Raw genomic sequence first — 18,812 nt, forward strand, 5'->3', positions numbered from 1 at the left:
ATACTTGCATAGCTTCTGTTGACTTTCCATGCTAACCACTCACCATGCTCCCAACATGCTTACCTTTTTCAACCCTTCCATTTGTTGCAGTTCTGTTTTTAGCAGACTAGTAGTATCCTTCTCCTGATGCAGCTCTCGTTGCAAAGTTTGTCTCTGTTCTTTTTCAGATTTTAACTCCTTCTCCAGAATTGAGCTGTTAAAAATAGCGTTGGTTGTAACAGAGGCTGTTTTTATAAAGAATTTTAGGAAAAAAGGAAGGACAGGAACACTTGTGCAATCCAGGGCAAAACTGGAAACATTGCCCTGGGAAGGGGGAGTGACCTGTTTTAGCAGTGCAGAGATCAATAATTCTATTAAAAACAATCTTTTCCTTTGGTCACAGCAAGGAAGGAGCAGCCAAGACAGTGGGTTTCAGGGGTTGTGGAGTTTTTATTCAGTTAGGTGTGTATTTGACTGCTTATGTATAAATAACTGAACATACATAACATTACAACTGAGAGCACATGCACATGTACATAGCCCCATCAGTGAAATCCCGGAAAGACTTTGATAAGAATCAGCAGCACAGTGGGAGATGCATTTGGTATTAAATTCCAGACCCTTTTAATGCAGCAAGAGATTGTTTCTCTATTTGAGCACTGACTCTAAAAGTGAATCAGACCAGGTTTGAGAACAGGATGTGTCCTGGGGAGGAGCAAGACAGTGTCCCATAAATCAACATGTCACAGTGAATTCTTTTGCTTGTCTGAATGTTTTCCATTAAGACTGTAAGCCTTTTGGGTCTAATTTTATGTCTGCAGAGGACCTAGCACACACCCTGATGCTAAATAAGTTAATCATGCATAACCTTGTTATTAAAGGGCAAAGCATGCAATTTTTCTTTTCTTAATAAAGCATCCACTCACCATCTTACCTGCGTACATACATAAAGTTAACAGCTGAAAAGAATTTACCATCCATAAAGAACTAGTTATTTATCACTCTTTAGCACTAATAGAGAAGAAACACAAATCTTAAAAACAAAAAAATTTTTTTTTTATCTTTATATTAAGTATTATAGAAGTAAAAAAAGTACCATTGATTGTCCATCTGGGAGAGTTGTTGCTGCAGAGTCTCAATTCTGCCACCAAACTCTTGCTTCATCTTGTTATTTTTTCCTTCTGCCACCTGCCTAGCCTGTTCTGCATGCTGCAACCTAAAGCAAAATAAGGCATGGAATGCATTTATTATAGTCAATGCACAAAAATATTACTTACGTGTGCACAACTCTGTCCTTTAAAAAAATTCTATTGCACCCATTTTTCTACAGTGGTAGAACTGAGAATCTGAATGTACAGCAATAGGACATTTAAAAAGCAACAGTTTCTGTGGAAGCCCTAAGTCAGCCACATAGGATGTATGCCTTAACTCAGCATACAGAGAATCCATTTACACATGCAGTAATTGTTGTGGTGTGGGCCAGATCTATATGTATGAGAGTGGAGGGGGCAGAAAATGTGCACAAAGGGGAGGTCAGAGAGTGAGCCTGGATCTGTACAGGAGATGAGGGTGTAGTGTGGATACTTGGAGGCTGTGCAGGGTTGGGGGAGGAGGGAGTGGAGGGGCAAAATTTAGCAGTCAGTGCTCTGCAACATGGGGAAAAGTGGATGTGTGTTGGGGCAGCCACGGGGAACCCCCATCACACTTGTCCCGATCATGTAGTTTCCCTGCCCCCTGCTCAGGTCCATCAGAATGGTCTCATTCAGTGCTGCCTCTGTTGTGGCCCCTGTCACAGACTGTCTGGGGATCGTTGCAAAGACTGGAGCTAGGGAGGGGGGCTGTGAAGCTGGGCCAGGGAGGCAGCCTAGGAGAACAGATGTATGCAGTGGATAGTTTCCGACCTGTCACAGCTTCTCTTAATGTATGGTTACGCCAAATAAGGAGAGTAACTGATTAAGTTATATATTTCTATATACAGGTATTTATATTTCTAGTATATGGTGATCATGTGGAAGTGCCTGAAGTTTGGAGTTCAAGCTGTGTGTATCTGAAGGCAAAAGAAAGTAATACATTGATGGCTACACTTCAAGACAGGGTGATTTTAATAGTGTTGTCTGGAAGAGTTACCAAGTATTTTATGAAATAGGCAGAACAGAAAATTCTAAGGATCACATGAATGTTAACTGTGGTAAACGTGGAGACTAAATTCAGCCACTTGAAGTGTGAAATGGAGGGATCTTAGTCTTGTTTCCATTGAAAAGCTCAACCAAGTCTTAACTATGCAGGTACTACCGAGGCTTCTAAAATATATAAGAATATTAGAAGTTCATGCAATATTCTTTTTCCAGCATCGCCTTTTTAAGAGTTTGTAAATATCACCTCTCCTCCATTTGTTTCATAGTAGACATCATCTGATTTGTTTTTCCTTCAAAAGAGGATATTGTTTCTTTTTTCTGTTGCAGTGAGCTCTCTGAATTCTGCAAGAAGAAATATGAACAGACAATTTCACATAAATTCTTTAATATTCCGAAGTATAACCAAAATAATAAGGTTTAGAGCCAAGGTGTAGGGCTCGAGAAAGAAAATCAATGATATTTTGAAGAATTCGATGCAGTAAGAAGAAAACTGAAAAGGGCAAGATGTATTAAATGGTGTTCTCTCTTTTGATGTTCACCTCTACCCCGATATAACGCTGTCCTTGGGAGCCAAAACTTACCACGTTATAGGTGAAACCGTGTTATATCGAACTTGCTTTGACCCACCAGAGTGCATAGCCCTGCCCCCTCCCGGAGCGCTGCTTTACTGCATTATATCTGAATTCATGTTATATCGGGCCGCGTTATATCAGGGTAGCGGTGTACTAGACGGAGTAATGGGAAAGCAAAGGTCAGGGAGCTGGCATAGGAGGGGTTCTTGAGATCAGGCAACTGAAGGCAGAGGAGATAATGGAGGATTGAGAACATTAGAGGTTGCGAGGAAAGGAAGAGGACAGTAGTTAAAGGAATATATTAGGAGATAAGGAGAATTAAAGGGATATATAACTACCGTTGGCATACCTTAAAAAAAAAAAAAAGACTTAAGAAAAGGAAAGGATATGACTGATTCAAGGGTCTTGAGTCAGTATTTGATTTTAGTTATATCACCAGCTGGAATAGTACTGAAGAAGTTAAAAAGTGAAAGAGGAACATCCCCGTTTCTCCTTTGGGAGCCAGTCACATACCATCTCTCAAATCTGTGTTAAGGGAGAAGTGAAAAAACACAAGCACCACACAATTTTTAAAGGGCTACTTGGGCAGGATGAGAAAAGGCTAAGAGCTATTAATTGGACTATGGTATTTCAAAATAAGATAAAAGACCAGCACCTGCTTCCATGTAAGGAAAAATTCAGCACAACCAAAAGCTTCTCTTTTTAGAAATAAACACTCAGAGGAAATGAAGTGATCAGGTTGGATGATCATGGAGGATAAGTTAAAGAGATCAGTGACTGTGCTTAAAGAAAGAGGAAGTGAAGATGTATATGTAGAAGCTGAGACAGGGCAAATGTCAGACCAGAACAGGAAGATGCATATGTAGCATTGGAAGTAAGAGTATATGAAGAGACACAGGGTGGTGAAAGCCTAGGTACAATTAAAAATTAAATGAACAGATGAACAAACTAAAAAGTACCTCACTAGTGGAAATAAAGCTTACGGTTATTAGACTATGTGCGCAAATATTCATTTGCGCCTGCAAGTTTTTGTTGGTTAACTTACACTTCTATAGCACCTTTCATCTTAATGTTTTCAATTGCTTTACAGACATCAAGGAATATTCATAATACTCTTGAGGTAGATCAGTATTATATCCATTTGAGGATAGGAAGTCAGTGAGAGAGTAGGGAACAGAACCTAGGGGGATTCTATTTTTCCACCCTGAAGAAGGCAAATAACTTCCATCACCAGTTTGATCTTATAGCCCCATCTGCTCCAATGAACTGAACTTAAGTAGTCTACTGGCTTGAACAGAGGACCAATAGTTAAGACTCCTGGGACCTTATTCTCCCTCTGTACAACAAGAAACTGATTATTTTAGTGCATTCCCTTGAGGGTATCAAATGGTATTCCAAAAAGGAATTTATATAATAATTTACAACAGTCTACACAATCTACAATAAAGACTCATGATATCTGGTAAAAGAAAGCTGTGAAAGGAAAGGTTAAAGATAGGTGTTATGGAAGGACTATTGAATAGTACGACTATCCAACACACATTGATACAACATACATGAGAGTTTGCAACAAAGATAACTGTATACTTGCAACAAGGAAAACCAAGAAGCAAGACATTTTTACTTCTCTCCATCTACAAATCTGATATATTTACCTGGGATTTGTGAAACATTTGCAAATTAATAGCTTTAACTTCTTCCAGCTGTTGGCGAAGAGCAACCAAAGTGTCTTGTTTTTCATGAGTATCTTTTTCCAGAAGTTTCATGGCAATTTCCATTTCTGTTTTCATTCCAATCTGCAGCTCCAATTCTCTCTCTAGTTCCTTAGAAGGACATTTCCTAGTTATTGCTATATAGGACATACATCATGTGTAAGAAACTTCTTACGTGCTAAACCTACATAACACTTGTCTGCATATTATGTCTAAGGAATAATGTTATTTTATATGTAATGAGACAAACCGCCCAAATAACACAATATGAGTAAGTTAGTAAGAATGGTAAGAAGGAGAGCAGCACACAGTATATTCTAACTCTCAGCATTCTGCTACTTTATTTTATTTGCAGTTCTGCTCTAGACAGTAGAACTGAATGTCTAAGTCAGTCTTCTCCATTCTGGGAATTTCTTTCCAGGTAGGGACTGGCTACAGGAGCTGAAAGTCTGAAATGAAGCAAAGGGGTCTTAATCCAGCCAGTCCATAACTGCTGAGAGAATGCTCCACCTGAGAGTTGACTGTTGTAAGTCACAACAATACATGACTGCAAAGAAAAAAAAGTTGCTTTTTTGTGTTGATAATTTAAAAATAAATGTTAAAAATACAGTATTCATTTCAACAGTCTAGCAAACAAGAGGAGGATTTCATTCTTAACTTTCTATGAGCTCTGTTTTGTTTTCTTTATGGACTGTTGCTGTCCATCTGTTTAAGCTATTGTGAGAAAGATGCTTGAAAATCCACTGTGCAGCAAGGAGCTTGGATTCAAGCAATCCACAGTATTTTCATATTACATGCTTGTGATATAGCAACTAAAAATAAAGACAAAAAACCACAATCTTTCATTTCACCCTCTCCCATGTAGTATCCTCACCATCCTAATTTTTTTTTCCTCTTTCAACTGCTTCCAGACATCACTGTACATTTCATCCAGACCTTGCCGTGACTGTTTATAGGTATCCAGTTCTATTTTTGTATCCTGTATTGTTACCTACATGAAACATTAGGAAAATTTGTTTTTGAAGTTTGCTTATAATTTGTTTATAGGACATAAAATAACATTTCTATTCATTCTTTTAATATAAAATAATTTCCTGTGATTGCACAGAATTGACCTTACATCTAATCAGATAGTCATATTTTTGAGAATTCATTTTAATAAATATTAGTACTGAGATTTTTAAATGTCCAGTGCTTTTGAAGATACTTCACCCCCTTTTTAAAAAAACATTTGCAGCCTACATCTGAACAGATATGGTTTCATTACATTGTACATTATGATACTAATTTTATTTTTTAAAAATGTGTATTATATGAGAAGCAAATTTTAAACAGAAGGAACATGTTCAATACCCATATCTATATACAAACAAGGTTAGCATTCAAATTGTTTTATAATATTGAAGCTAATGGATCAGAGGACAGCCTATTTTCAATATTTCCCATATTCTTGAACTGGATGTCTAACCTCTACACTCTTTTCACTCCGCTCACGAATTAATTCATTTTGATGTTTTAACTGTTGCTGTTCTTCCTGAAGTGAACTGATACGATCCGTTGCTGCAGCAAGCTGGTTAGAGAAAAAAATAAGACACTAGTGATTAAACACAGACAAGCATGCAGCATCTGAATGAGATTTAAGCATACCACTTAGAATATGGCTAGAAATAAGTCTTAGTACCAAATGTTTCATAATGCAGCAAAGTAAAAAAATAGTCATGGCTACTCCTTAAAATATTAATTATGGGGCTATTTAATTTGGTGAGTTACACATTTGCCTCTCACCTTGAAATACCAGTTCGAATTCTGGCATAGATCGTATGTGAGCTGCATTGTTTTATCATAGATATCTTTGGGATGTGCAAGGTTGGGACTATCATGTGTTTTGTCAACATAATTGACTTTAGGATGCTCAGAAATGAGATATAACGCACACTGAAGGTTAGATCCAACATGCTTTGAGTGGATGACAGTGTTGTCACGAAATGACATCTACAGCAAGGGTAAAGGCTGGACTTTATAGAATGCTGGGAGAAGTGTAAAATCCCCTCAGATAATCTAAAATAATCTGTATAGGTGGAGTACTGTAGTAGGATGGGACTCCTATTCTTATCTGCAATTTTTTTTTTTTTTTTTGGGCTGGGAAGCCAAAATGTGACTCCTCCTTACAACTTTTTTTTCCTATTCACAGTTTCATTTTTTGCTTTAGTCTTTCTTCTCTCTCTTAGGCCTTGGCTACACTGGCGCTATACAGCGCTGCAACTTTCTCGCTCAGGGGTGTGAAAAAAAAAAAAAACACCCCTGAGCGCAGCAAGTTACAGCGCTGCAAAGTGCCAGTGTAAACAGTGCCCCAGCGCTGGGAGCGTGACTCCCAGCGCTGCAAGCTAATCCCCACGGGGAGGTGGAGTACCTGCAGGGCTGGGAGAGCTCTCTCCCAGCGCTGGCGCTGCGACCACACTCACACTTCAAAGCGCTGCTGTGGGAGTACTCCCGCAGCAGCGCTTTGGAGTTTTGAGTGTAGCCATACCCTAAGATAGGAAATGTGAGCACGTGCTGGGGATAGATGTACGTCCTGTTCGCATAATTAAGGAGGCAAACATTTTAAGGAGGAAGTGGGATGAGGTATTTAATGCCTCCTCATTAGGCAAGTTTGGATTTGTTTTGTTCAGGAAGAACACACTTTATAAAAAAAACACTTGATCAGACAGATCAGAGTCTGCAGACATCTTGAAATCACCGCTATAACTGGGATTCTTCTGCCAACATCACATCTAACAACCAAAACTTTCTAGGGCTTTATACCACATTTATCACCATGGTATGATATGTGGAAAAGCTTTCACAGTGTTCTGACTCAAGCCAGTCCTATTCATCCCCACATTTCACAAGCATGAAACTCACTCCAGATTTGGGGTGAAATCCTGGCCCAACTGAAATAAAATAGCTAAACTCCCCATTCCTTTTTAAGGATGTAATAATTAAACTCTCTCAGTTGACTGTATAGCACATTTGTATTTTAAAAAGGTAAAATTAACCACAAACCTCTTCCTGGAGTTTTGAATTGGTCTTTTCTAAACAATCTATCTTGCTCTGGAGATCACCAACTGTGCAACTGTGGCAAAAGATTTATATTTGGCTTTAAATAAAAAGAATGACATGTTCAGCTTTTATTTATCCTCACAATTATATTTTTGTAACAGTCTCCTAGAAACAGCAACTAGCAAATGAAAAGGCAAAAATTCAAGCTGGTACAGAACCCCTAGGTGAGCCAACTACTTCTTTCACAAGGTGCAGAGTGAAAAGAAAAAAATTATCTTAACTGATTTTTCCAAACGTATGTCTTTACAATTAGCATACTGCTTTCATTTCTGAGGCCGCCTTCTGAGATGTGTGCTCTGAATGACGGTGGCCTTGAATGCTCTGCTGCAGATCTACCTGGATTCCAGCTCCTTTATGTATCTAGAGCTGTGAAAAGGTGCCAGGAACATGGCCCAGGATTGGGTTTGAGTTTGTAAAGAATCATAAAAGCCCTACAAAACCTAAGTTGTTTTCCAAGTGCCTTTTCTGCTATTTTAAATATTTAAGACCTTTTATGCCTTACATTAGTACATTGTAATATCTGCTTTGGTACTTTTCCAGTTCACAACCCATAAAAATGGCACCACATACAATATTATGTCAAAAATCCAAATTATCTAGTAACACAAGATCAACACTATTAAAGAGCTAAATAAAACTAGTACTATGTAACTTAGTAACTGAGGCGACAGTCACAGATTTATCCATAGTAATCAGTAGATAATGGAATACCAAGCAGAAAAAGTACACACTCTGAATAGACCAATATTGATATAACAGTAATCTCAAAGAGGGATTACTACAAGTTGCAACAGAAAACAAATAATTAACTTTTAATTATGTTAGAGATCTCCAGTGGGAACCGGTTATGTACCCAGAAAACGAATTTAGGGCTATCCTCTGTGGAGCCAATCCAGCAAAGCACTCAAAAGCAGACTAGTTTTAAAAGCATGAGTAGTATCATTCCGCTTTCTCCTATAGACTTCCTGGATCATGGACTATTGCCCTGCCTGAAAATAAGTCTGATAACAGAATTATTTGTCAGAGTTCAACCGCTGACAGAATCCCAAGGTTAGTTTGTAATCCTTGGTTTAGTCACAAAAGTTTAATACTTCTCAGCTGATTTTGAAGAGCTGCATAGTTAAAATTCAGAGAAACAACTGGATTTCCTCTCCAGCGTATCCATGGAGGATAGTTCACATTCCTACATGTATTCTCACTTATTGTACAATTTATTTCTAACATCAACAACAGTAATTAGATTTCTTTTGCAAAAAAAAAGTCAGTTGCCATTTTAGACTGGAATAAAATCTTTAAGTTTGCTGTGGTCTGTTTATGTGAAGTCTTTCAGGAAAGAGCCAACACACTGGCTAAGAGACTTGAATATATTGTGCAACGTTATTTAGATTAAATTCCATTTTAGGAATGACTGACATCAATGCTTATTTTGCTTAGTCACTGAAGTTGTTCATAAACAACACAGGGTGCAGATAAATGACTAAGTACTGGTGTAGGTGTGGTTGGATCAGATAAGAATTTGTGTTGTTTAAACAACTGTAAGCTAGTCATGCTAAAAAACAAAAATGAACACATTTGAAGCAAGGGGCACAGTTACAAAATAAACTATTGAAATATTCCTTTAGTGTTTAGTCAAAGCTAAAATAAGAAAAAAATGTACTAAACATTCTAATAAAGTTATAAATAAAAACATACATATTGCAGGTTATAGATTTTTAACAATAGGGTAAGAAAATATGCCTAAAAATATATATATCTATAAAGCATACCAACCTCTTTTTCTAGTTAATGTTTTAAACACATCTGGTCATCCAAGAACTCACACACTGGATACAAAATGAAGTTAAATTTTTAGGAGGAGTGTTGACAGCATAATGATTAGTACTTCTCTAGGACTTTCCAGCAAAGTTGCATTAGTTACACAATTCCAGTCTTGGATGCTTCCTCTATGCATTTTCATTTAAAATCACTGCTAAGATTATAATGAGTGCTATGATATATTTAGAAATGGAATATGATAAATAATTTTGAATCCACACTTTTACAGTAGTTATATTTTCTGAACACAAAATTTTAGGAAATACTTAGGGTTTTTTTTGTACAAGTCACCAAACAGAATAAGGTTCCTTTTCTTAACATTACCCATCAGTAACTTGAAACTTTCTAAAATTGAGAGGACTATATTTCTGAATTAAGTGTGCATTCATATTTTGAATGTTAACTCTTCTTTTAAGGAGCATGAAAAGGTAAGATATAATTAAAACACTAGCACGATCTCAAAATTGGAAGCTAAAGGCGTCAAAGGCATTCTGCAACAAAACACTGATATTTATTAAAACATTATTACTATTTGCAGGAAATTCCATCAACTTTAAGATAACTAGTAATCTCACCATATGGAGTTCTGAATTACGTTCACTGCTTTTATAAACCAATAGTATCACCTCCTTACAGGCAAAATATTTTGTTTAACAAAACAGGCTTCAACTTATACTACACAGTTATTTTCCCAGGAAAAATTCTCTCAAGCCTCCTAGGCCAATTTCTGTTGCTTTTATTTTGAGACTGGGGAGTGTTAACTACAAAACTGAAAGAGACTTGCTCTGATGTTTTAAGTATCCAAAGCAGAAAGGGGGAGGGGGGAGAAAAGAGATTATGCAACTGATGAGAAATTAGCTTCCTTTGGAAATCACATATTGTGAAAAGGAATCATCATTTAGTGTATGAATTTGTGAGCAAATTCTACAAAAAGTTACAGGCAGGGCACAGAGAAATGAACGTTTGTGCATTCAAACAAACAGATCTTACCTTAGATGACGGTTAAGTTCTTCCACATAATGCTTCTGGTCAAGCACAGCATTAATCCCTGGATCTCTAATTTTTAAACATTAAGAAATGTAAACGGGGTTATTCATTTTGAAGTGTTAATCTGTACTAGACATGGATCACCATGCCCTTCCCACATTGTTGAATAAGAGAAATGTCAAGTTGACAATCTTCATACAAGACTTTAAAATTACTTTGTCAGTCCACTTAAGATAAACAATGTCATACTACAGATGAAAGACAGAAGTCTGAAGAGGCAAAGTAGCAACACTATAAGACAAAAAAATATGAGCAAGGATAAAGGAAGAGGGGAAATAAAAAAAGAATAAAACCCGCACAAGGACATGGAAACAGAATGCCACCAGAAATTAATAAAAAAAGGATAGGAGTTGGGTACCAAACACACATACAGACCAAGTAAGTATGCTCTATAGGGCAAACAGAGATGCTGATGCTAAAAGGGTCCCCGTGACAATGAGAGATTTCAGTTAACCTGACATACTGGAGAAAGTCAGAAAAGTAAACAAAAGGGTAGAGTATCTACATGTGTAACAGATGATGTCTTTATAACTAAAACTGTAAGGGACAAGGCAGCAAACTTCAGTTTAAATCTTAGGAAATATTAAGGGAGGTATGGCAGGCCAGGAGTAAAACCCCCTTTAAAGCACTGCCAAAATGCTGGCTGCAGCCTGCTCTCTGGCCAGGAGGCCAGGTGTAGAGATGCAGGTACTCAGCAGGGAGCCCAGCTGCAAGCCCTAATGAGGGCTGGCTCAGAGGAATATGCTGAGCTAAGTAGTGACAGCAGGGCTGGAGCAGGAGAGGGCTATAAAAGCCCTGGGCAAACCTCAGTGAGGAGGGCTAGCCTGGGAGGAGACAGGAGGGCAGAATCTGTCTCCTTACCAACAAGGAAGCCTCAAGGGCTAGGAGACCCTGGGGAGGGTCTGTGGGGCACTAACTGTTGGGGGATCTGGGAACTGCACAAGCACTGTAAAGAGAGACACTTGGGTGATCCGGCAAAAGAAGGCGTGGAAGGCTCTTTAATTATACCAGCCTAAACACAGGGTGCAGGCACAAAAGTGGGAGAGTCAGCACTGACCCTGTGACAGGAAGTAAAAATAGATATTTAGGGCACAGCAACCAAATGCATTTGATATTTCTAAAGGGCAAAAGGGAAAACAAAGGAAGGACTCATTCTGAAGATACAAAGTCATAGCAGTTGCTAGATGACACTGTCAACTTAAAATCTAGTCAGTTTCAATAAAGTGGCTACAAATGCAGCACATGCCCTGAGTGCACTTAGACTATTTTTATGGCTTTATATGGACCTTTTTCTCTTTTTGTAAATGTGTCTCCTCTGTTCACCAGTGTGAAAAGACCCATGCAGAGCAGGGGGAAAATGACAATACAAAGTGAAGTAAACAACCTACAAACATAGAAAGATATTTCTTCCACCAACATTTTACCTACAATAGTTATGGTGCTGCTTTACCACAAATTAAGTGGTAAAAATCTTTTATTGGACCAACTTCTACTGGTGAAAGAAACAAGCTTTAAAGCTCCACAGAATTCTTTTTCAGGTCTGTGGAGCTCAAAAGCTTGTCGTCTTGACCAAAAAAAGTTGGTCCGATAAATTATCTCCTCAACTGTACCTCTTGCATAACCTGGGACCAACATGGCTACAGTAACCCTTGTAAACAGAAAGTAGTAGACCACTTCCTTTGTAGGCCCTTCACCCACCCACAAAGACCAGGGGAAGCCACACCCTATATATCCATCCCATGAAAAGAGTCAACAATCCCTTTTTAAGGAATTTAATGCACTGAACCCCTGCAAACTCAGATCATGCTAGTTTGAGGACCACGGGGGCCCAAGCTCAGGATATGGAGACATCTCTAACTGGATCAGAGTTCAACACTGGTGCACTCCAGGGGTGTACTAACATTTGACAGTTTAATATTCTGAATTTTCTGTAGAAAGAGTAATTAAGATAGTTCATCATACATACTGTTTGCTATCATCACTGTTCTGTATATCCTTAAGGTACAAGGAAAAATCAATCACTCCAACCTGTTAAAAACAATTTTTAAAAGTTACAGTGTTACAATGAAAGTTAAAGTCTTTCAAGCAGTAGTTGCTACCATTATCTAAGTTTCATTTACTTTTTACCCATTTACTGTTTAAGTTTAGAAATCCAATTCTTATCCTCTGAAGCAAAAGAAGTTTGCCTTTTTATTTAAAAGAGATCAAAATGAAAACTGAACAAAATCCATTGGATACAATGAATCTATCCTTGTTTACACTAGGAAATTGAATATTGCTGAAAAATTCTTTCAGCAATGATTCCCTTGAATAGTTACTGAAAAAGTATTTAAGTGTTGCATAGATAGGGCAACAGTTTCCAGTAGTGATTCAGAAAGCATGACAAACTGATATATGGCAGCCAGCAAGTCTTAATCACACTTTCTGAAATCGTGCTGAAAAGGTTTTAGCACTTTAATTTTCAATATACATTTGGTACCATCTTCAATAAGAGGTAAGTTTTCTAGTGTATCTGGTGTGTTTTGTGAATTTCAGTATTGTGCTCTGTAACAATTTCCAATGAAATTAATTCTTGATTTCTCTGTAATAATTCCATATAGGTTTTGTATTTATCAGTAGCCCTTGGTCAGATGAAGTCACAGTTTTTAATTTTTATTGCATCACCAACCTATACAATTGTATCAGTAACCCAACTATAATTAGCATTCAGATGGATTTACATAAAGTCATATTAAATTCTAACAACTTCTTTGGCCTGAAAGCAAGATATGAACTCAAGCTGAGAGTAATTTTTAAAAAAACTAAATATTAAATTGGATTAATTTGCTGATTGTAAATAAAACAAATCAAACTACTGTAACTTCTATTAAAGGCAACACATGGACAGTAGGTACAGAACTATTAAAAATGCCAGACTACTTTTCACAAAAGCATATATTTAAATAATTAGCTTTCATTTATTGTCTGTGTGCTCCATTTCTCATAAAAAGTCTTCAAATGTCTGCTTGTAACATAATGCTTCAGACAGCATTAACCCACATAGCGAACCAGGTTTGCAAATTACAGCCCCAATTCAGCAAAGTACTTATGCATGTGCTTAAGAGCCTTTTGAGATTAGTTTTTTATTTTAAAACCTAGTTTTCACCTGGGAATCCAAATCTTCTCCTTTCAAGCAAAGGTTCGCATCAAGAACATTCAGTCCAACCAGCAAACCTACAATCACTGCTCCTTCCTCCTCCATCATCAATGCATCAGGTTCATAAAATTCACTAAAAAAGATAATTTAGAGGAAATTCTCACACATCATGATTTCAACTCCAGCAATAGCAGAAGTTCCATTTAACAAAAAGTATTTTATAAAGTGGTATTGCAGCTCTAGATAAAAGAGAAGAATATATACTGATCCTCTCCTTATCACATACTGTAATACAAGAACAAAAATAGACTTCTAAACTGAAAAGCAACAAATGCAGAACCCCAAAAGGAAATATTTGTTTGCTAAGCATACAGCCAGCTTGTGAAATTCCCTGCCATTGCTGCTAGATTTTTTTTATTTTAAATTTAGATTCACAACCACTAGCATTTGTAGCCATTTAAGGCTTTGTATGAACATTATAACAATCAGAGAACAGCATTCAAGGGCTTGAGAGGTACCAAGCCTTTTATCTAAATCAAAGATAGCAGAAAATTACAATCTCTGTTTAAAAAAAGACTGTCCTTGATAAAAGATTATACCAAATAAACTTCTCCAACTCTCAACTGTCCATTGTATTTAGAATAAGATTTTGTATGTTTTGTTTCAGTAGTACTCAGAGATTAAAAGAGCACCGGTAATAAGTAACTAATTTAATCAATTTAGATTAAATAATATTAGGAGATGTTGTATGTTGTACTTGGTTTGCTGAACAAACGTTTCCAATACTATCCAAGGTTTTAGAGCAACAACTACATTGTATGATCTCAAAGCTCACTGTATGGGTTCCAAACTACTTCAGAAAGTAGAAAGAAATTCCACAGAACTGTGTGTTCTGTCAGGTCACCAGACAGGATTTTGAAGAACTATAATGGCATCTTTGTACAAACATTCAGCAGTTTTACATTCTCCCCAAGTTTTGAATGGCAACCTTCCCTGATATTTCAAGCCATTGGCTCACATAATTTATTCATTCCATGAATTTATATTCGAATTTTATTTAGTTCAATTTAACTTTGATAGGTCCAAAGTTAAAAAATGCTCAATTTATTAATAAACTACATGCAATTTCTGTTCATTAACATTCAGAGAACACTGCCCAGCACTTTCAAAAATTAAACTAACTTCATCCATTGTTTTTACTTCCTGAAAAACTTAAAAGATGAAAGGAACAAAGGATATTTATCTCAAAACCAACATGCACAGACGTGTCTCTTTGCAATATATAAATGGTATACCATCAAAAATAATACAGACTGGATGTATGGGTACCTTAATAGATGTTTGTGGTCCAATAGCACTCTCAAGTAATCTGCCAGTTTCTTTTGCATGAGTGCAAGATAAAGCCAAGCTCTTCCTCTTCCTACTGCGGTCCTAGAATATAATACAGATGCATTATCAAAATTGCAATAAATCAAGATTTTAAAAGCAATATTTTTAAGTATTTCTGTAATTCAGCATTAACAAAGATGATAACAAGTTGAAGGTAGTATTTTATTAAATGAGCACAAAAACCCATGAAGAAAATTAAGTGAGAATAAAAAAGTGTTTATACATCTACAGAGAAATTATTAAACAAATCAAGAATTTAAGTGAATGGGAAGCATCTGGTCAAATCTGGCCCAAATCAAACACAAGATTTTACTATATCTTAGACTAAAAGAAAAATTCCCGTCAGTTATAAATTGCAATGAAAAAACCTTTTAAATACAAATATTCTTCTGTAATGTTTGTAACCTAACCATTGCAGCATTCTGCTGGTGCTCAAGAATTTGGAAGTGAAACTAGTCTATTTACATTATTCAAAAAACAAAGCAAGAAAGCAAATGACACTAAAAACGATTTAAAAATTCTCTCGTTTTGAATAGTTTAAAGGTTACTTCTTGCACAGGTGAGGAATTTTTAATGTACTTTTTTAGCCTGACAGGTTCTTTTGAAGGTTGAGTTGAGGATACAAAAGTGTTGAAAACTGATATCATGAAAGACATGTAAAGTTTTGTGCTACATTTATACACTATGTCCTCTGGCTCAGAGAATGAGATCTCCCCAAACGAGAGAAAGAGACAAGATGTTATTATATTACCCGTCTTCAACTCACTTCAGCTCTGGTAGATTTTTAACACTAGTTGTTATATCTGATGCTTCTGGACAAAGTTTCTCCACCAGCTCCAAAGGACCAAAAAAGGACTTATTCTGTCCAATAAAACTCTTCCTGGCTAAAAGGGAAGAAATACAGTGGTGTTAATAAGCAGGAAAACGACAAAACTTTCTCCTTCAACTCCACAATCACAAATCGTATAAAAAGAGATCCTTAAAATGTACTCTGTCTTACAGGCCCTTAGTACATACACTGAGTTCATTGCTCAGTCAGGAGATGACAGAGACCTGATACAGAGCATATCAGAATGTAAACAGATTATGTAGTTGATCTTCGCTGTACCCCAATATTTCTCCACAGAATTTTGCTGATAAAATATTAACATTTTACATTATAATATGATCCGAAACCACATTAAGGCAAATCTGAACTGATTTCCACAGCCCCTCAACGTTCCTATGATTTCAGCCAAACTCATTTAAGAACGAACTATGGTGCTCACCTTTTAGCCCATGCTTCAGACAGTGCTCCATCACCACAAAGAACTGTTGCAAAGGAGGAAAGTCGGAATCCAGAGTCCTACCCAGGCTCAGGGCTGACTGGATCAAGACTTTGATACTGAGCTTCATCATATTCATCAAGTTTGAACGCTCTTCCATTGTGTGGCATTTAACAGCTAAAAAGTTTTAGGGGGAAAAAAAAACCCAATGAAAGCATACAGGCTTGTTTGTCCTTAAGACAGCATTGAGAAAGATAGTGCCAAGGCATAGTTTTCAACTCTCAGCCTCCCAAGGACTGAATGTGTGACACTGTATTTTTAAATATGTCAGACATAAAACATACGGCACAGAAGAAAGAAAATCTATTCATTGGAAGAATACTGACTGACTGACCAGAGGTTCATTTAGGTGCCATGTGTGAATACTGTTATTTCAGATTCTAGAATCAACATATCAGATTCAAATTTACAATAAAAATGATGAAGTAATAGCAGGACTGTGAGATGTAGCCAAAATTTGGCTCTAACAAGAAACACTTTGTAGTGAAGTACAGTTATAAGGTATATGAATAACAACCAGACTGAAGGGTGCTTCTGTCGCTGTCTCTAGGTTCAAGTTGATTCCATGTACTCTGGACTGTTCTTTGATTCTCAAGGCCCTAAGCAGGTCTGGATTAAGCTTTTGTAGGCCCCCATGGAAACAATGGAGCATAGTGCTGGGAGGTCAGTCCCCAGAGCGAAGGGTCAGCCAGGGGCAATGAGGTGATGCATGGCAGGAGTGGCCCCACTCTGCCCAGCCCAGTGCAAGGACAATATTAACAAACTGTAGTTGCCAGATGCACAGTGGCCCACCTGGCCCTGTTCTGCCAGCGTGCCTGTTCCCCTTGGGGACAGGACCATGCCGAGCCATACAGCCCCCCCCCCCACCCAACACCCCCATCTCCCTATCGCCAGAGCCTCCCTGGACACCCTATGCCCAGCGCCCCCCCACCCCCGACCCTGCCACAAATGCACAGTGCCCTGCACAACACCACTCCTGCCCAAAGCCCTCACCACAACTGCCCAGCACCCTACATAGAACTCCCACTCCCTAGCACCACACACATCTTCCTCACCCCCTCACAGCCCAGCAACCGCCAAGAGACCCACTCCCCCACGCCTTGCCTCCCAGATACCTCCCAGCAGGGCTGGTGAGTGTAACTGTGTCTGCTGGCTGAGCTGGCAGCCCAGTCAGGGCTGGTTCTGGGCCCAGGAATTGCTCCAGCCTCATGAGTGGTGCAATCAGCCAGGCCAGGGCATGTCTTGGCTGGGCTCCCTCAGGATCCACTTGCCTGGAGAGGCCCAGCTAAGTCCTCCCATGCTGTTTCCCTCCCAACTAGCTGAGACTGGCCAGGCTTCTGCACCACTAGACAGTTTGGCTCCAGGGAGACAGGTAGGGCCCCACAGGTGGTGGGAAGCAGAGACTGCCCAGAGCCGGAGATGTGCTGGGGTCTGGCCAGGGGGCAGAGAGGAGCTGGTGGGTGGGGCCCAGGGGCAGAGAGGCACCCTTGGCCAGCCAGGCCAAGAGAAGCAAGTGGTGGTGATGGTGGTGGTAGGGAGCCAGCAGACTGGCAGGGTCTTGGATCACAGTGCAAGCAGAGCAGGCCGGGGCCCCTTTTGAGCATGGGACCGGCTCCAGGGTGCCACTGTAAACCTGGGACTGGTCCTAAACCATTGCAACAAGCAACACACGTGCTGAAACTCCACCTTAGTCCTTCGCCCAGATTGCGTGGAACATTCTTGCATGTAATATAACTTCATCCTATTCCCATCCCTCCATCAGAGCTAGGGCTGGCTGTAAACACAAGCAAACAACTTGTTGCCCTGAACGTCTAATGCCAAGATCTTCCAGTGGGTGTGAAGAGAAACCCCATTCCCTGGGTAACCCTGTGGTAGGGTTGCTTGGGTTCCCACAATTTAATACCTGTCTAGCAAACCTAGGAGAGAAACAGCCAAGTGAAATAACTGGCACTCTGCCTAAGTTGACGGGGTCCCCTCCACAGCCTCCTGCCCCCCCTGCTCCACTACCCAATTGCCTCCTGTCCTTCCCAATGGGGATTCTCTCCAGGGCCTTCTGCCCCCTACCGCTATTCCTCTCAAGTGGGACCCCCCTTATATCCCCTGCACCCAGCACTAACCTCCCCCAGTGGAACCCATATGGTCCCCTGCCCCCAACATCATTCCCCCCAGTGGGACCCCCATATCTTCTGCTCCCCAGCACTCTGCCCCCTATGGGAGCTCTCCCATTACCTCCTGCCCCCTCACTATGTTTTCCCCATTACCTCCTGTTTGCCTTCCCCTGTGGCCCCCTCCCCGGCCTCCTAGCCCCACAGCAGACTGAGGTCACGGGAATAGCCCCAAGCGAGTCCCCAACGCCCATCCCCGCCCCGTTATCCGCACTGGCTTCTCACCCCCTCCAGCGGTGCCAGACAAACAGCTCCCCCCACTCCCTCCAAATAGAGACCATTGATTGGGCGACGGAGGCCCATCATTAACTTCCCATGCAAGCCAATCAGGGAGCAAGGGCCACAAACTCCGCCTCCAATTGGCTGCACGTTCCCATTGGGTGCGAGAGCCTGCGCTACCTCTCCACCTCGATCCTCATTGGCTCGAAAGAGGCACGA

The 18,812-nt window shown here is 39.3% G+C and overlaps 1 protein-coding gene and 1 long non-coding RNA gene across 4 annotated transcripts in view; one reads left to right on the forward strand and one right to left on the reverse strand.

Moving 5' to 3' along the window:
• The window catches only part of RUFY1 (RUN and FYVE domain containing 1), a 32,327-nt gene that overhangs the window by 3,498 nt on the left and 10,017 nt on the right, over positions 1–18,812 (reverse strand). For 2 of the 3 annotated variants that reach the window (XM_050961537.1, XM_050961538.1), the window contains exons 2-14: positions 16,153–16,326; positions 15,651–15,768; positions 14,825–14,926; positions 13,505–13,628; positions 12,326–12,387; positions 10,303–10,368; positions 7,441–7,510; positions 5,867–5,968; positions 5,273–5,389; positions 4,342–4,509; positions 2,359–2,456; positions 1,076–1,195; positions 64–193 (exon numbers count right to left, since the gene is read on the reverse strand). In XM_050961537.1, the coding sequence (XP_050817494.1) occupies positions 64–193; positions 1,076–1,195; positions 2,359–2,456; positions 4,342–4,509; positions 5,273–5,389; positions 5,867–5,968; positions 7,441–7,510; positions 10,303–10,368; positions 12,326–12,387; positions 13,505–13,628; positions 14,825–14,926; positions 15,651–15,768; positions 16,153–16,326 (1,451 nt within the window). Of the gene's footprint in view, positions 1–63; positions 194–1,075; positions 1,196–2,358; positions 2,457–4,341; positions 4,510–5,272; positions 5,390–5,866; positions 5,969–7,440; positions 7,511–10,302; positions 10,369–12,325; positions 12,388–13,504; positions 13,629–14,824; positions 14,927–15,650; positions 15,769–16,152; positions 16,327–18,470; positions 18,490–18,812 lie in introns of those variants that run through there. The other variant, XM_050961539.1, reaches the window with a different exon arrangement.
• LOC127055067 (uncharacterized) lies at positions 1,837–5,020 on the forward strand. Its single transcript, XR_007775390.1, has 2 exons — positions 1,837–2,264; positions 4,820–5,020. It is a non-coding gene; the product is annotated as an uncharacterized LOC127055067 (long non-coding RNA).

The sequence above is a fragment of the Gopherus flavomarginatus genome, chromosome 7 (genome assembly GCF_025201925.1).
Source record: "Gopherus flavomarginatus isolate rGopFla2 chromosome 7, rGopFla2.mat.asm, whole genome shotgun sequence".
NCBI classification, from domain to species: Eukaryota; Metazoa; Chordata; order Testudines; family Testudinidae; genus Gopherus; species Gopherus flavomarginatus.